Source organism: Molothrus ater, chromosome 5, assembly GCF_012460135.2.
Source record: "Molothrus ater isolate BHLD 08-10-18 breed brown headed cowbird chromosome 5, BPBGC_Mater_1.1, whole genome shotgun sequence".
Taxonomy (NCBI): Eukaryota; Metazoa; Chordata; class Aves; order Passeriformes; family Icteridae; genus Molothrus; species Molothrus ater.
In genome coordinates, this window is record NC_050482.2 from 71,395,240 (window position 1) to 71,413,250 (window position 18,011).

General features: G+C 39.9%; 2 protein-coding genes across 4 annotated transcripts in view; one reads left to right on the forward strand and one right to left on the reverse strand.

Moving 5' to 3' along the window:
- LOC118698408 (solute carrier organic anion transporter family member 1A2-like) overlaps positions 1-15,611 on the reverse strand; it is a 31,882-nt gene extending 16,271 nt beyond the window's left edge. The window contains exons 1-3 of one of the 2 annotated variants that reach the window (XM_054514975.1): positions 15,524-15,611; positions 13,489-13,551; positions 10,747-10,792 (exon numbers count right to left, since the gene is read on the reverse strand). In XM_054514975.1, the coding sequence (XP_054370950.1) occupies positions 10,747-10,770 (24 nt within the window). In that variant the 5' untranslated portion in view covers positions 10,771-10,792; positions 13,489-13,551; positions 15,524-15,611. Of the gene's footprint in view, positions 1-10,746; positions 10,793-10,905; positions 11,039-13,488; positions 13,552-15,523 lie in introns of those variants that run through there. The other variant, XM_036401661.2, reaches the window with a different exon arrangement.
- On the forward strand, positions 11,983-17,565 carry IAPP (islet amyloid polypeptide). Of its 2 annotated transcripts, XM_036401003.1 has the most exons (5): positions 11,983-12,316; positions 12,407-12,492; positions 12,718-12,814; positions 12,951-13,085; positions 17,093-17,565. In XM_036401003.1, the coding sequence occupies exons 2-5, from the start codon at positions 12,480-12,482 to the stop codon at positions 17,280-17,282; spliced, it is 435 nt and encodes a 144-aa protein (XP_036256896.1). In that variant the 5' UTR covers positions 11,983-12,316; positions 12,407-12,479; the 3' UTR covers positions 17,283-17,565. The 2 variants fall into 2 exon arrangements, with proteins under 2 accessions (XP_036256896.1, XP_036256897.1); XM_036401004.1 differs by lacking the exon at positions 12,407-12,492.
- Positions 17,566-18,011: the final 446 nt, after the last annotated feature.

The following is an 18,011-nucleotide window of genomic DNA, read 5'->3' on the forward strand; positions in this document are numbered from 1 at the left end:
CTGTATTTCCCTGCATTTCACTGTCACACACAGGGAACATCATCTGGCTAATTGCAGGTTTTCTCTCCTGGTGCTACAAGACACCAGACAGCACCCTGTTACGCAGCTTGGGGAATCAGACACATCACACTGCTTCTCATGCAATTACAGCAGACAAAACAGCATTGTTTGCCTTTAATTATTCATACCTTCCCTCAGAGCATAAATTATGATCCAGAAGAAAAAGCATTTCAACCAATTTTTTACTGGAAAGATTATTAAGATTATTAATTGAATAACCAAGTAGACAGAATCATTATTTCCAGCTCTGTTTCTGAAATTGCTTTCCCCAGCTTTATAATATTTTGTGGTCACACTTCATCAAATGTTACTGATGCCAACACAGACTAACAGCCTGAATTATCAGAAAGACACAGGTGCATAACTCACTCAGTTCAGGTGCACTCACACTACACTTTAAGTCCAGGTTAGAATTTAAATTACCATTTCTGTGCCTATGAACACACATTTCTTGGTCCCATGAACCAAGTGTGCTCACACTCCTCACACTCCCTTCTCCATCTACTGCTCTCCACTGCACATTCCTCTAGCATACCTTGTTTACACTCTTGGGCTCTTCAGACTCACCAGCAAATCCCTTTAGCTCATTAAACAGGCCAAAATATAGCTCCATTAAAATACAGTTATATTAAAATGGGTATGCAAAAGATTGCCCTCAGGTTCTTAGTTACCTACAAGAACCTGAATCCACTCATGTGAGCACCTGCACCTGAATCCCACTCATAAGCCTGCAATGCTCACTGAAATTTCAGGGAACAGGACAGGAAAATTCCTCCCTCCACTTCTGCACTGAGCTGGTGACACATTTATGACAGTCTAGGAAGTTGGCAATGCTCCAGAACTGCCTCTTCCAGTCTTCTCCACTGTCTGAGTGAATCTGCAGGGGCAGCCAGAAGGACAGACAGGTGATCAGAAGACACCCACCCTGCACATGCACAATCATTTCTCACTGTGGGGGCAGCTCAAAGCAGCTGGAGGACGCAGAGCACCTAGGGTGACCTGGGCTGAACAAGGCTGGCTTAAAACCAAAGCTGAGCCTTCCAGCGAGGACCAAAAGAGGCTGGTTTGGTGCAGCTGCCAGCAGCAGGCAGGCAAGCACTGAGACATCACTTAGGACCCACTTGTCCCACACAAACCATCACATTAAATCACATTTCACTGACGCCTCAGGTTTTAGTTTTTCAAATTCTGTGCTACTATAGTGTGTAGTTCTGAGCTTCATATCAGGGGATGGTAAGCTCTCTGCACAGAGCAGGGAGACAAAACAATTCCTGCTCCAGCTGGGGACCAAGGACAAATGATCCAAATCTCAGCCCAAGAGCACAAACACCGTGGGCTGGAGAGAGAAAAACAAGCAGGGTGGGACTGCAGGGGCTAAAGCTGGAATGGGACAATGAACTGCAAGATGCAAATGGAGCAGAACTGATCCCAGGGAGAGACCCCGGGAGCGCTCGTGCATTTTGGGGCCATTTTGGTTCATCTTGGGCGCAGCCCTGGCTGGGCTCTTGTGCTGCCCAAGGTGGATCCATGGAGGAGATGCTTTGAATAAATCCCTGCTTTATTCTTTAACTCTGTCCAGTCTCTGCTCTAGGGCAGCCTTCCCAAGGCATCATCACTCTAGCTAACTAATAAAAAGGAAGAAAGCACCAAAATATCTGGATTGAAAGTTGATGATGCAATGTTTTGCAAGTTGCCTTGCCTAAGTCCCAGGAGGATTTGCTACTTTCAAAGTACAATTAATCTTCCATTTAGCTCAGCTTAGTCATAGAGATAAACTGCCACATCTTTATTTTGTTTGCAGGGCTAAAAATCACAAAACATAGCGATTCAGAAAGCAATTATGGTGGCAGGATTTTTAACTAATTTATTTTTCTGGTTGCAAAAAGCTTTTTGAAATCTTGTTTTACCAGGTACAGTTCAAGCTGTTACTCAAATGCAATTACACGAATGTTAGACTGAGACAACGGAAAATCTCCTCATGGCAAACAATGAGGTACTTACAGTTCTGAAAAGGTTTCTGCAAGAAATCACTGATATGGCACACTTGAACTTTGAGTTTAAATCTACATTGTTGAAAATTAACCAAGTATGGGGCAACTTGTTTTTTTGCCAAATTTCAGTTGTGCATTTTGGAGTGCTCAGATGTGACAGACATGGACTGAATTCTCAGAAGGAAAATTAAGCCCATCTCTTTCTCTTCCCTGCAAAAAAATAGGCCAAAGGGCTACATCTGTGTCAGATCTCTGAGTGTGAGGTGCTGACACTCCTGAGAGATATCCAGAGAGCACCCACAAGCAAGAGAGGAACTTTGGGAGTGCACCTAAGTGTGCAAATTTACAGGCTGGGTGGACTTTAGGAAAGGGCGGCACAGGGTCAGAAGGGAAGAGGGGAATGAGATTAGCTTACTGATTACTGGACATTGCAAAATTTGACCAAGCACAAATAGTTCTGGTTAACACAAGAAGAGATCATTTGACTTCAATTAAGTCCATCAGACATCTCATCTAACAATCAGCAGATACACCTTCAAATCCTCAGTGAAAAATGCAGAGTACAATCCATTATTGGTCCTAGTCTCAATGTTATATGTCATGATGATTTACCTACCAAAAGGACATTTCTGCTCTCACTTTAAACACAACACCTTATTTTAAAACCACTAAGGTCCAATAGCTCTTTCCCAGCACTGCAGCTGTAAGCAGCCACTTCTAATCCATGAAAAGCTGGGAATGTGAGCTGCATCTGCACAGAGCCACAGCACCAGGGGCTGCATCCCACAGGACCATGGCATGGCAAAACAGGTGAGGATGTCATGACACAGAGGAGGTTCACCATCACTTCCCCCATCAGTTCAGATCCAGGGCAATGTTTAAAACCATTTTATTTCTCAGAAGTGTTTGCTGGGAGCTGCTTCTCTGGCAATCCATGCACCTCCCAGTCAAATGGAGGTTAACAGGGAGAGTTTCTTACAAAGACAACACAGAATTTGCTTCTCAGGGTTGTGTACCGATCTGGGTCCACACTCCAAAACTTCTCTGCAAACTTCAGCCTTTCAACAGACCAGCAGAACTGATCATAGGAACCTCACAACAAAGACTCTTTCACTCCTTTTACCTGCTCATAGGGGTCCCAGCATCTGCACAAATGAACAAAAAACCCCTGCTCAAGATATTTTGGGAGCCTACTTCCTCAAAAGAAATAGAAGAAGGGTGCAAAATAAGGAAAGATATAATAATTTAACTGATTCTCCATTAATCAAAAATGGATTTATATAGGCAGTGTTTATGCCAAACTAATCAAGAGGAGCCACAAGGTCTTATTGTAGTGACTAGAGAAGAGACTCAGAGATAAGACCTTGATCTACTCAAACCAGGTAGAAAAGCATCCATCTGCATTTAGTAAAAAAAGGAGGGTGATGTTTTCCCCTCTATATGCAGAAACACAGACAGGCACACTTTCTGCCCAGTTTGAGCCTGAATTCAGATTTACTTTGACCATCCAGTAAGATTTTCTTCCCTTTCACCTCAGTGGAACTCATGTCAGCTACAGGCTATGTGAAAATTCAGATCTGTCTTCTGTCCTCAGCTCTGACATCCACTCTACTCATCCCTTTCAAGTCATGATTGCCTCAATTTTTTACTATGTAACACAATAAAAAAATAAAAATAATAAAAAACAAAATAAAAATAAAAACAATAAGCAGACTTTTCTAAAAAGCATTCAGACCCATTCCTTGGAGACAATACTGCACAGGTGCAAGGTATTATTGCTGTCTGGCTTCATTACTAGTTATTTATTTAAACCAGTGACACTACCATAACAATTTCTGCCTTGAGAAAGCAGTTTAGCCCATTGATTTGCACTTGTATGGATTTGGAGGCTTTGCTTTTGTTTTGGCAAAGCATATTCATGTCTTCTAGCCTTGCAGCAAAATCTATAAGGACATAAAATTCCTCATTCTTCATAAAGTTTGCTGCAAGTCTGGAAGATATTCTGTTGTACAAACCTCTGGTTTAAAATGTTAGGAAACATAAATGTTTCAATTGTCAAAACAGCTTTTCAGAACGTTGAAAACCTAATTATATACTTTTGGGCAGTGCTTCCTTGCTGAAGTACAAAGGGATTTGTTGTGTGATCAGCTTAGAGGCAAATTGTCTCAGGAACATACTCTGAGAAAAGTTGAAGGAACAAACTGCAGGTTGACTGGCAGCTCAAAGCTTCAAAGTCTCCCTGGAGCCTTTTCCTCTGGAAAAAATGACATTACCTGTGATTCATCCATCAGTGGTTTATGTAACCTGATAGCATTTCACTTCACCTGACTATCCATCACTCCAGGAGGATTTGGTGTGTGACAATGTGCTTTGTGTGCGGAGATGCCACCAGGCTGAGGTTAAAGGTGACAGTCCGGGCCTTTCTTGGCACTCTGGACTCAGGTCAGTCCTAAAGGGTGTGAAACATCCAAGGGGAAGTTCCAGGATCTTTTGGCCTAGAAAAGCCTGTGAGCATGGCTTTTCTACAAACATCTCATTCTTAAACATGGGAAATTTTCCTAGGATCCCCTGAAATAGATATTCTTTCTCAGAAAAGTTAAAGTTGCATGAAATATACATCCTCTTTTGGCAACAAAAATTAAAGTGCTTCAAATAACAGTGTAGCTTTAAGAGTTTCTGATAAAAAATACCTCACCTCTATGGTGATAATTTCTACAGCTCTTTCAACAGTGGCTTTTTTAACTTCTACAAATTGTTATGAGTATGATAAAAGGCAGGATAAAAGCAGGATAATGTATGACTTAAAGCAGTGGGCTGTAGTGATCCACAGCACCATGAAGATTATGCCTGCTTATGACAACATGCTAAAAATGGCTTAAGAATGTGTTAACCCCTCATTTACATGAAGTATGAAATGTACTGCTGACATGAAATTATATATGACATTGTCAACATTGCTCATTTTTAAACACAATATCCTCAGCATGAACACAATTCTAATAAGCATGTGGGGATGTGGGAGCTCCCTAAAATGAACAGAGCCATTTGCAGCCCATGGGAACTCTAAAAAATGAAAGTTAGTTAAAACTAACAAAAACTAGTTAGAAAAACTCCCAAAAACTTTCACTTTTGTTAGTGAAAACTAACAAAATCAAGCCTACAGTCACTAGAATCATGGTCACTAGCCAGAGTGGAAATGTGTAGGAATCCTGCAAATCAAGAAAAACAATAATAATAAAAAAGACTACCTGTGCAGACAGTAGTTTATGTAACAGAAAATACTCTGAAATCAAAAGCAGAATTTGAGATACCCACTCTAAATGAACAGTGTCTTTAAAACCTGTGGATTTTAAAGACACTTCTCCTGAGGTCTGTGCCTCTCTGTTGCTCTGCACAAGGCTCTTTTCTCAATCAAATGCTTTCCTAAGGTGACTTTTCAGCTTTTTCCCATTGAAATGTTATCATTCATTGGTACAACGTGTCAATATGAAATTATTTCAATATGTTAATGACTGAAAGGTTCCAGAGCCTCATTTCCCCCCCCCCGCCACAATAATGCCATGCTTTCAATTTTCTACTGAGTGTTTGGCTCAATAACCATCTATTGCAAAAAAACACCACCTTTTGGCCTAGCCATGTCACTTGTAGCTCCTAAATTATTTGTGAGAGCTCACATTTAAGTACTGACTTATTCACACCATTCCTGAATTCTGTTATCAAGGATGAGCTCAGCCAAAAGTGGATTTGCTGCTAAATGGAAGGAAACAGCAATATTTGGTGTAAAAGAAATTCCCCAAAACAGACCAAAAATCCACTACATGTTTTCAGATGCATATGCTAAACTTCTAATGAATTTTTAGTGACCTCTTACAGACTGTTCCAGGTACCTCTTCATGTTCCTTGTGCTTATCAAAGGCTTTTCTCGTCTCCAAGTAGAAAGAAAAGGTCAGGTCTTGAACTCACACACAAGGATTCAGGCATGCTGTAAATCCAGCCCTACTGCACTTCACCTTGAAGCAGGGCTATGTTATTTTGCAGCTAGGTGTGCTGATGTGCCATAAATAAATTAATTAATGTTTCATGGTATTGGCAACGTAAATTCTCCTACGTCAGCTCACAGACTGCACCTACCCTTGGTGAAAAATTATTATGAACATGACTGATCCTCAGTTCAGCACAAGCCTCCTTTTTAAACAGCAGGGAAAATGCCACTATTAATAGCAGAGCTGTCAAGACTCAAGCATCATCTAAAAGACTCAGAGTGTTTCAAGACAAAGCCAGATTGTCATTCTCTTGTGGCAGTTTGCAGAGAAGAAAAAAAAAATCTGATTTTTAAAAGTGGGATAGTTTAAAAGAAAACTTAGTTAAAAGTTATGCACTGCCTCAGGTATGGAGGGCTGGCATGAATCTGTGTGGAATTCTTTTGGAAACCAGCAGTTTCTCTAAGAGGTGACTGATTTCTTTTGCTTTGCATTTCCCAGTGATTCACCTGCAGTGGAATAAGTCTGGGGAGCACAGAGGGTGGCTCCTGGTATCACTGCACCTTCTGCAGATGTCATTGTTCTTTATCACAGATGCTGGGGTGGGGAGGAAGGGGTGGAGAGTTCTCACAGTTACTAAATCAGAAGCAGCACTTCCACACATGCCTAATTCCTCTCTTTTTTCCCCTAACAGGAGCATTTGGGAGACTTCATTCTGTCATTTAATAGCTATAGGGTGGCCAAATTGAGGCCTTCCAGGACCTGGAGGGAGCTCACAAGAAAGATGGAGAGAGACTATTGACAAAAGTATGGAATGACAGAACATGGGGGAATGGCTTCACACTGACAGAGAGTGGGTTTAGGTGGGATACTGGGGAGAAATTCTTCCCTGTGAGGGTAGTGATGCCCTGGCACAGGGTGCCCAGAGAAGTTATGGATGCTCCATCCCTGGAAGTGTCCAAGACCTGGCTGGATGGGGCTCTGAGCACCCTGAGATAGTGGAAGATGTTCCTGCCCATGGCAGAGGGTTGGAATTGGATGAATTTTAATGTCTCTTCCAGCCCAGGCCATTCTATGGTTCTATAATTCAATATATTCACCCTGCCCTTCCTTTCAGCAAGGCTTTTTGCTCTGCTTTGAAATACACATGAATCCAACACGTTAGAGAACTCCTTGCACTATGGCAGAAGTGGCAGGTGTACATTCCAGCAAGATCTTGGAAACCTGAACACCTTTTTCTACATTAGTTGCTATAGATAGTGACTGAGGATAATTAGCACAGCAGGAAGCAATGGATGACTTGGTTTACCAGAAAGGAAGAACAGTAATTCTATTGCATATTCACATGTACCATCAGCACTGTTTAGAACCCTTGTGAGTGACACTGGTAACCAAAAGGGAGTCCTGCTTTTGCTTTTAACTTCTGGAAACAGGTTGCAGGAGAGACAGGGGAAAAGAAAATCAAAAGGTAAACCTTTTGTTGTATTCAGAGGTAAATTGTTGGATGCAACTAAAACTCTATAAACTATAAGAATGGCATAACCACTGGGCTATCAGTTCTGCCTTTTCTGATCTAAACATGGAGTTTATTTCCCCTGTTTGAGGGATTCCCAGCTACAGGCACTGATTCAGCACAGGCTGCTGAGCTCATTCTCACAGCAATCATTAGTCCTTGCAGGCTACGTCATTGCCCTGTCAATGGCGTGAGCTGAGTAACAAAATACATCATAAAAGTTGGTTTAAAATACTCCTGACTACCTAAATTACTCCTTTTCATTTGCTCATCAATCCCATGGATGGACACTGTTTATTTCTGAATCATCTTTTTTTGCTCTGGGGGAGAAATGAGTAACTTTCCACCTCTTACCTCTCAGCTGCTTCTTACATATTTCTTCCTCAGGTTTAACATCACTTTTGGGATCAACAGGAACAGCTCTTTGTATTTTTATCAGCACAGGAATGGCCCACATGCAACAGGGGTAACAAAGAAAGTTGTGCTAGCAAAAGCATATTTGATAAAACACTATTTGAACAAAGCAGTTACAGCTTAAGTCCTAACAGTAGAAAATCCCAATTCCACACATACCAGAAAGTACAAACATTGTGGTATTCAACAACACAGCATCAAGCAAGAAATACTGGGAAGAGAACATTATAGCCAAAATTTTCAGGCTTTGCCATCCAACTGTAAAAATTTAGGAAGCAACCAAGGTTCCTATCATTATCACTTGTCTAGAGTGATTTTACACTCCCTCTGATGTTCCACATAGTTTTTAGTTCACATAATTCGCAGAATGACTAGGTTGGAAGAGACCAACTAGTTACAATAGTGCTGCAATAGTGTCCTGATAGCCAGGACAATCCTGGATATTTTAGGACTTATAAAATGACAGCAGAAACCTGATTTACTCTTACAATTTCAGATTTGGCCGTATAGGGTACTTGGACTTTTTCAGAGGTGCTGGCACTATCAATGAAACCTCTTTTTTATGCTTAACTTTTTGTTTTTATGAATTTTTTTTTTGCTTTACTTTTGCAGCTTAATTAAAAAAGATTGAAAGGCTACTAAAATGGCTATAAACAATTGCATTAAACATTGTGCTCAGCTCACGTAGCAGCTACAAGCTGTGACACAGGCACAGCTCTGTGTCATTACTGGGAATGTTTACACTGGTAATGCTGCTGCTGTTGTAATTGCTGGTTTATTCCAAAAACTGAAATAAGTATTGAAATAGTTGAAATTTAAATTGCAAGTTAATGACTAAACCTTTCCTTTCTCCATTTTGGTACAACAGGCCAACTAATCCATGAGTTATTCCCACACTTCCAGCTCCTGGTAACTGAGCAACAGGGTAATTTACTGGAGACCTCTGCCTCACACAGCTGTGCAGCAGCTGGGGAAGTGCCTGCACCAGGGAATGTGTCTCTGACACTCCCAAATGGGGGAGACACATCCATTAGCAAGAGTCTTAACGTGTCTTATTAATGTTATTAAGCAAATGTAGAACTCAGCCATTAAAAGTGGGAACCATCTGCTCAGCAGGTGCCAAAAGCAGCCTAAGAAAAAGATGTGAGAAAGAGGGAGACAGCCTTCAATCTCTCTCAGTAAGAGAGTTGAAGCATTCCTGGTGAAATTAATTTAATTTGCATTTAGGCACCCACAATGTAAATATCTGCACCTGAGGAGTCACCCAAGGCTGCTTTTGTAGGCAGGAAGGATAATCAGGCACAGACATCTAGGCTGGTTTAGACTTCTGCATAGAAAACAGGTTCTAGGATGGTCTCTGCTCACCTGGCATTGAGTGACACAGGTCCCACATGTCCTGAGGGGGACAGGAGAACAGGAGACCCTTGAGACAGGGCTGCTCCCTGTTCTTCTGCTGCCAGTGCAGGGCATGGGCAGCATTTTGCAGTTCCAGACACTGTGTAGGCAGCTTCCAGAAGGAATCAGGGAGCTGGGAAAGCATGTCTGCTGGGTTGTTTCTGAACCTCAGCTCTGGTGTCACCCTCTTATAGGCACAATTCTTCAGACAAATCTTTGCATAAAGACTTAAACAGCAGTATAAATATCTAAAATTACCATTACTACTCAGAATAGAAGTGATCACAGATTTCTTTAATAAGAACACTTGATTTTCTTTGATTCTCTTTTTGCTCAGGCTGATACAACACATGTCAGAGAACTCTATGTTGTCAACAGCTATATGTTGTCATGCAGAGGAATAAAGGGTTTTTTCTAAGATCAAGGTTAAGGAACTTTGTCAGTGGTAAAAATAGTTTTCCAACCACTCATTGAATGGCACTGACTGTAAAGTATTTCTTGCCTGCATCTTGAAATTCTAGTTATGAGCTGTTCTGCTGTCAAAGAGATTCCACAATTTAAAATTCCAATCCTGTTTGTGTAGGAAAACACTACTCCTGCTTAAGTGAACTTGTAGCAGGAGCTGCAAAACCTTACTTTTGTTAACTTTACATGTGACTAATTGCTGGAGAGACTTCTTGCTCACCCTGCCAAGACGCTGTGCAGCCCAGGAGGCTGGCAATGCTCCTGGGACATCATGAGCCCACTTTCATTTCCACAATGCACTCAAGAAGCAGCCTTTCTGTTCTTCTCTCAAAGCATAAGTGGCTCCCCCCCAGTCTGCTTTGCAGGACAACTACAATTGGAATTTGAGATCAATATTTATTCGAAAATTGGTATTTTATTTCTCTCGAGCTATAGCTTGATTCAAGTTTGATAAAGAAACCACTCACTTAAATGTCTTAAAACAGAAGAGATTTTGAGTATTGAGTGAAGTCTTTTAAAATCTTAAACACAAACTTATCTATCCATTGTTTTTCAGGATTTGAAACAACATCTCTCACACAGGCTGAGCATAAAGACCTCTGCTGAGTGTCAGTGGCACACAGATCTCTTTCCACCCAGGAAAAAGCATAATAAGGCATTTTCAAGTTCAACATCCAAACAGGGAAGATTGGCTGATGTCAATCCCCAGGCAGAGTACCTGTATAATTGTTTTTCAGCACAATACACCCTCTGTAAAAGGGGTTTAATCATGCCTTCATTTCAGAGGAGTGAAACTGCCACAGTGAAATTAACACCAGAATGTTATTTCATCATAGTCAAATTCCACAGTGAGTCTTTGGAGAGATAAACTTGTTTCAGATGTGGCACAGAACTTACTGTCTTGGTGAAAATAAAATACTGCACTTACTTCTCTTACACTGGGACTGTCCATCCAGAGAGGGAAGAACAGGAACCTGGTGAAAAGAAGTATATGATCATATAAAAACAGAGGAAAAAAATCCAGCAGTGGCACCCTTAAAAAAAAAAAAAACAAAAAACAAAAAACAACAAAACAACCACAACTCACCAAAAAACCCCAAAGCAACATCTACAACAATGAACAAAATATTTTGTCACTTTCTAGAGCCTCATTTGCAGACTGTTGTAATCAAGCTGAGAAGTTACTATCCCAGCTAAATATTCCTTCTGCGTTCACCTCGAGTAGCCTGAAGTGAGCCAGCACTGGAACTTGAGCCATTGCAAGGAAAAGCTGTTACTACAGACTAAACCAACAAAGAAGGGGGTTTCCAGCTCAGGCAATGCTCTTGGCACTGTAGCAGCTCTGAACTCTGAATTTGTGTTCTTGGGGGTAGAAAAGATGCACATGGGAACTTCTTATCACACAGAACTTTTGCTCAGCTTTTGTGCCAGAACCTTATCCTTTATTAAAATTAAATACCTGTTTTCCAAAGGCATTGGAGTACCTAGCAAAACCTAAGGAAATAGAGGGTGAAAAAATTGATTTGCCTAATTTCCACTGAAATCAGAGATAAATGGTTCTAATCTGTATCCTTGAAAAGATGCAATTAGGTAATCCATTGACACTGGATTTAGTCTATTAAAATCTGTACATTTTTCCCTGAACCATACTCAATGCATACTAGAGAAATTAATTTCCACAGGTAGTTTTATTCTGACATTTCCTGGCTTTTCAATCCTAGTCTTTGCCTCCTGAAAAGTATTGATTGACTCAATTTTCACATACGACAAAGAATACACCTGTGTTAGTAAAACATGAGATTTTACATTCATAGTGACAGAATTTTCATTCACATTTAGACCTGACTGTAAAAATGTACATGATTTCTACCATGTTACCCTGAATGAGAACTCTAGCTGTCAATTTAAACAACTTTCACTCTTTTCTTATTCGTCATACAGCTTCTCTCCCTTCAGACACCTTTTCCTCCTGATCTATATTCTGCAGCAAACCTCCACAATTTTAACTCTTCCATCTTTCCTGAAATATGTTTTTCTGCATTTCAATTACCAGTGGCCTGGAGTTTCATTTGCTCTGTAACTTTTGTTACCTTATTTAGCCCTCGAAAACACCCACAGGGAATATTACCTCAGCAGCTCATCAGAGCTGTAAAACTGAGGCTACATTTGTGATGTGCAGGATGCTACTGCAGCACCTTCAGCAGGGCATTCTGCACAGCCCAGCTGAATATTTCCTGATGCTCTAGTGCAATAATGACCCACCTGCCTCTGCTCCTCTCTGGGGCACTTTCTGTCTACGGGCACTGGAACTAACGACAGTCTCTCTGTGCTGCCTGATGTCAGAGCTGAGAAAGGTGTCAAGGATATATAAGAGGCAGAAAGGAAGAGGGAAAAGGATCCTCCAGAGCTAGGTGCAAGCGTGGAATTGTTGCATGCACACTTCTTGCTAACCCAGAGGGCTCGCTGGCTTCTCCAGTTGGATCTGTGGCCACAAAAAGGTAAATAATTTCCCTTTTCTCTTACTTTACCTGCAGTGCAACAGATGTGCTTTAAAAAGCACAATATTATTAATCAAGAGCATTTTTCAGGAAAAGGCAACTAAGACAACTTTAAAGTAAACTGCACTGGGGACCAGAATTTGAGACTGGGAAGTGTCAGGAAATGCAAACCAGAGGTAAGGGATAGGATTGAAACTACTGGGTGGAAAATGAGCATTTATTCCTGAGAGCTGTATTTCTGAGACTGAGTTGTGTCACTAAACTTGAGGGGATCATTTTTCTCACTCCAGCCAGTGAAAAAGACTAGCTGATCTTGATTTAGAACAGAATGGGCATCAATAACAGGACATGCTGAGGAGTATTTGGGTCAGCTTTCAGTTTTGAATCATTGTTCTTTGCAGAAAGTTTGGCAGGAAAGATGTGCAACCTAAAGCTGACAGTTTTCTTCATTGCACTTTCTGTCACTCTGAGCTGTTTGGAAGCTACACCTATTGAGAGGTGAGTAACAAATAATCATGTTTATTTCCCTTTAGGGAAATAAACATGATTATTTGCATGAGTTGCTTTTGCTTTCATGTCTCAAATATTATAAAAATAGAGTTATTCAAGCTCACTGTTTTATTGTTGCTCAAAGATTACTGTCTGTGGCTGATGATCTATCTGATGGTACTTCCAAGAGACAAGGATGGATGTTGCCTGTAATGTCACAGAATACGCTCCCAGGACTTAGTGAGGAGATGCCAGAACAACCAGCAGCAAAGACAAAAAGGTATTGATTTTCCCTTGTTTCTTCCAGCCATATCAGATTGAACCACGGACCAAACTTTGTCCCAGTGATATTCTGCAGCTTGTGAGACTTCAGCTGTTTTTCTCAAAAAAAAATTATTTATTAATGATATTATTATTATATATTTTAATTATTATTTTTTACTTATTATTAATTATTTAATTATTAAAATACTAAATATTTCTAACTAGATAGAGTTTACTAATACTAAAATACTTCTGCTAAGTAGAGTTTGCCTGTAAGCATAAAGATTAGCTTTTCTGTAACATAAAGATCAAAGCATTCAGGGTAGAAAGTGAAATCCAGGGACAAAGTTACAAATCATTTCATTACTGTGCAATTATAACACTTTCATAAATTAAAAAGGCTGAAAATACTGCATTACCTTGAGAAGAAAGGTGTATTTTGCAAGTGCCTTCCTTTTTAAAAAATTGTCAGATTTCCAAGCCTGAAGAGGGAAAGAAAAAGAAAACATACCCTTCTTAATAATACTACTGCTCTGCCATAATGGAATTATTTTAGAGCATAAATGCTTTCAGTAATTAAGCAATTTTTAAATCACAGGATTAAACATTAATTTAATTAATCACGGGAAGAAGGAAAAGAAGAAATTGGTTCTGATAGAATTTTACTTGTCTGAAACACATTCTCATTTATAAATTAATAAATTCAATTTCAGGCAACTTTTTTATGAATAAAAATCATGTCAAGATTTTTTAGCAATTTGTACTAAAAGATAAGCAGCACTGAACTATTCCACTTTTCACAGAATCATCAAGGTGGGAAGAGAGCTTCAAGTTCATCTAGTTTTGTCAAGCTTTTGAGTGAATTTCTTTCAATGACAATTCTGTTATAGATTAATTCAGTAAATACATACATATATATATGTTACCTGTTCCTCTCTCTTTGAATATATATTTTAAAAATACTATTATATGAAAAATTTTATACTGTCAAAAGTATTTTTATAACAGAGATGAAGTTCTCACATTTTTACAGCTATCACTTAAAAAATAAATACAAACCTCCCCAAAACAACTGTAATATTCAAACACAAGGCATCACCTGGAGGAGCGTGGTGTGCCTTATCTGCTTTTCTGGGGCCTTGAACCATCTCTCATGGGGGGAATTGTCTCCTGGCAGCAAATACTCATTTAAAGCTAAAGGGCTGGTGGGTTCAGCCAGGCTGGACCTGAGATAGAAACCCAGCAGCTCCAGGAAGAGCTGGAATTTTCAACTTGATTTTGTAGCTTTAATGGAAAAGAGAATTCTGTCTCCACAAACAAAGCAGGATCTCTGGGAAAACCAGCTGTGGTTGGAACCTTGTATGTTAAAGGCTTGACAAAACCAGTAGAAAGTCAATTAGAGGTTATATAAAGCCCTGTCCAACAATTTTCTTTTAATGCAATTACACATTTAAAATATTAATTGCTTAAAAATTGCTGCATATCTACTAATGAAGAACCAGTATAATACAGACATTCCTTTCACAGCTGCAATTCCACTTGGATTCTCAGATCAACACAAATAACTTCAAAGGTTATATGACATTTTAGATGATAGATTTAATAATCAGTAAGCAAAGGAGTATATTGGTAACTGCTCAGAGCTTGAAACTGGGATATTGTTGCTCTTCACAGTAAATTTTAGCCACAAACTGGTGTCCAACTCATGCCATATCAGCATGAAGAAGTCCAATAAAATAAGCAGTAACTCAGTAGGCAATCTCAGCAAGCAAGTATTTCTGTCTGAAGGAACAACACAGCAGTCTAAGGAACAAATTTGATAACTCAAGCTCTCTCAAGCTAACAATTTCATTACAATTAAAAAAAAAAAAAACCTCAGGCTACATAAATTTCACATGGAGTTCTGTAAATGGTCTGTTGTTTCAGATCATAAAATGTTATTTTTAGGTACGGAGTCCTACTTGGACACTCTTTGAAAGTATCATTCAGCAAAGGAATCTCTCTCACCACAACAGAACTTTCAAGTTGCTTTTTTGTTCCAAAAAAGATGTGGCAGTTTAGTCAGAGCTAAGTGCTAGAGACAGAGCTAAAAATCATCCTAAGTGGTACTGCTGCCTGTCACCGTGATATTTTCTGAAAAATCCCTTCACCAGGATTTCTTTTCCTGGGAAGCTTCAGCTTCTCCCTGTTTTGCTGCTTTGGAATGTGATTTGGAGATTGTTTATCCAACATGTGAATTTTTTTAATTTAATGACCAATCATGGTCCAGCTGTATCGAGGCTTGAGGAGTCACAGGTTTTTATTATTCATTCTTGTGAAGCCTTCTGATGTATTCTTTCTCTTTCTTTAGTATAGTTTTAGTATAGCATTCTTTAATATAATATATTATCATATCATATCACAAAATAATAAATCAGCCTCCTGAGAACTTGGAGTCAGATTCTCATCTCTCACCTCGTCCTGGGGACCCTCACAAACACCACAGCTACCTCTCACGAGATGTGGTGCAGATGGGAGAAAGCCTTGGGGGTTAGCCCACTTGGTCTGGACTGGAAGATTACCAGTCCCTTCAGGGAGAGCAGGGTATGATTCTGTGGAAACACGAGAACTAAATGAATGTTAGTGATCATCATTATGTTAGTAATCCTCATGATATCAGCAAGAGCTCTAAATAGATTTAGATGTTCAGCTGCAAGTTAAACATTTAGTCATTGCTTTCACTTAGTGTCTTACCTATACTATCATTACAGGTTTTCTGGCTGTCATAAACTGCTGTGCAGGATATCAATAAAAACGGCATATGACTGTTCAGGTCTCTGAATTTGAATAACCCCCATCATTAAAACTGATAATAGCACCCAGCACAAGGATTTTTTTCAGGCACAAAGTAGGTGGTGGGAAGATTCTAATGTTCCTGTATTTGTGCACACATTAAAAGAACTCCCACATTAGCAGAGCTGAAGTGGCTGCGAGAAGCAGTGCACATGATTATCACATTCATATTTTCTTAAAAATCCCTTCACCCAGGATTTTCCTCCTGGGAAGCTGAGAAGCCTCAGAGAAAAAAGAAAACAATAATTATCTGATTTGCTTCTCCTGTCTTTTGCTGCTTTGGAATGTGTTTGGAGATTGTTTATCCAAGTGGTCATTTTTTCATTGGTTTCATGTGAATTGTTTTGACTCGGTGGCCAATCAGGGCCAAGCTGTGTAAGGGTTCTGGAAAGAATCACGAATTTTCATTATTATCTTTTTAGCCTTCAGTAAGTATCCTTTCTGTATTCTTTAGTATAGCATTCTTTAATATAATATAGTATCATAAACAATAAATTAACCTTCTGAGAACATGGAGTCATGTGGGAATCCATAAAATCAGAGGGGTTTGGGAAAGCTGTGAAAGGCAGGCCTCAGAGACAGCAGAACTGTGATTAGAGCTGAGCAGTAGCCATGAGATAGGTGAGCAGAAAAATTATGTGAAATGTGGAAAAGTAAAGACAAATAGAACAATGGTCTGTGTATTAACGCTTGTCTGGAATGACTCCCTAAGCTACAGAAAAGTTTATCTAGCAAGATATTAGGAAGTTTTAAGCTTAATAATGGAGCTCTGTGCATTGTGTTTTAAGGCTTACAAGCAGGTATTTTATTTGAAATAAGCAAGCATTGTTTAACCAAAGGTACATGTGCTTATAGTGGTTGGATGGAACTACTGTCAATGTGCTTTTGCTTTGTATGATTGGTCAAAAAACTTTTAAAGTGAGTTGTAACATTAAGTTCTTTGTCTGCTGCCTGGGATGTGAGCTGCTGGCATCTTCCTATTGTCACAACCATGTAATGAGGCTGATGCTGGAAAATAAAACAGCTCAAGGCACGTTCCTCAGCAGTCCCATCCCATTTGTGATTTGTGCACAGGCCCGGGCTGGCAATAGAGTCAGATTCATCATTTCTCCCTTCATCTGGGGGGAACACAAATCCACTCCATTGCTCATCCCTTGGCTTAACCCTGGCTCTCTGTGCCCACCCTGGCAGCCACCAGCTGGAGAAGAGGAAGTGCAACACAGCCACGTGCGTGACCCAGCGCCTGGCCGATTTCCTGGTGCGCTCCAGCGGCAGCGCGGGCGCCCTGTACCCCCCCACCAACGTGGGCTCCAACACCTACGGCAAGAGGGACACGCCAGGGCTGCCAGGCACACAGCCCCACAGCCATGCACTGCTCTAGGGGCTGCTGAGAAGTTCACTTTTTAATGTGTCAACAACCTCTTGGTGGTTTGTTACTTGTACAGTCTTAGCAGTGCCTTGTTTTCTCTGTGTGGTTGGTTTATGTTCACCATTCTGCTGTGCAGGTGCCATGACATGCATAGGCTGCTCTTTCAACTCCATTAGAGCTCCAGAAATCTGCTTGGGAAATCCCTTTGTAAAAATTCACCATGAAAATAAATGGAAAAGTAATTGCAACAAGGTTTTTTTAATCATTATTATTATTAAAAGGATGAAAAAATAAACCATGATGTGTATGTCTTTATAAAGTTCCTAATTAAAGAACAACCAATGCTCCTGATTAACAAGAACAAAATCATCAACAACAAATATGTTCTTAATAAAGAACAACAAGTATCAGAATAGTAGCAAAAGTGATGTCCTAATGAAAGTAAAACAGAGGAATCTTCTGGTTCTGAAAGATCTACAGCATCTTGTTTTGTACAGCTGCAGGAACAGCTAGATGAGGAAAGATGCTGCATTGTGGACCATGATCATGCAATTAATGCAGTTTCCTGACTGCTCTGTGTTCACTGTAACTTATGCAATAAGCAAAGAAACTGGTCTTGCAGCACAGACTTCTGTACCTGCTTTAAAGGATTTGCAGTTCTTATGTAAAGATGGTATCAGTAAAATGTAAGCATAATGAGTATGAGTGCTTTTAAATATGACTAAGATAAAGCTCTGATAA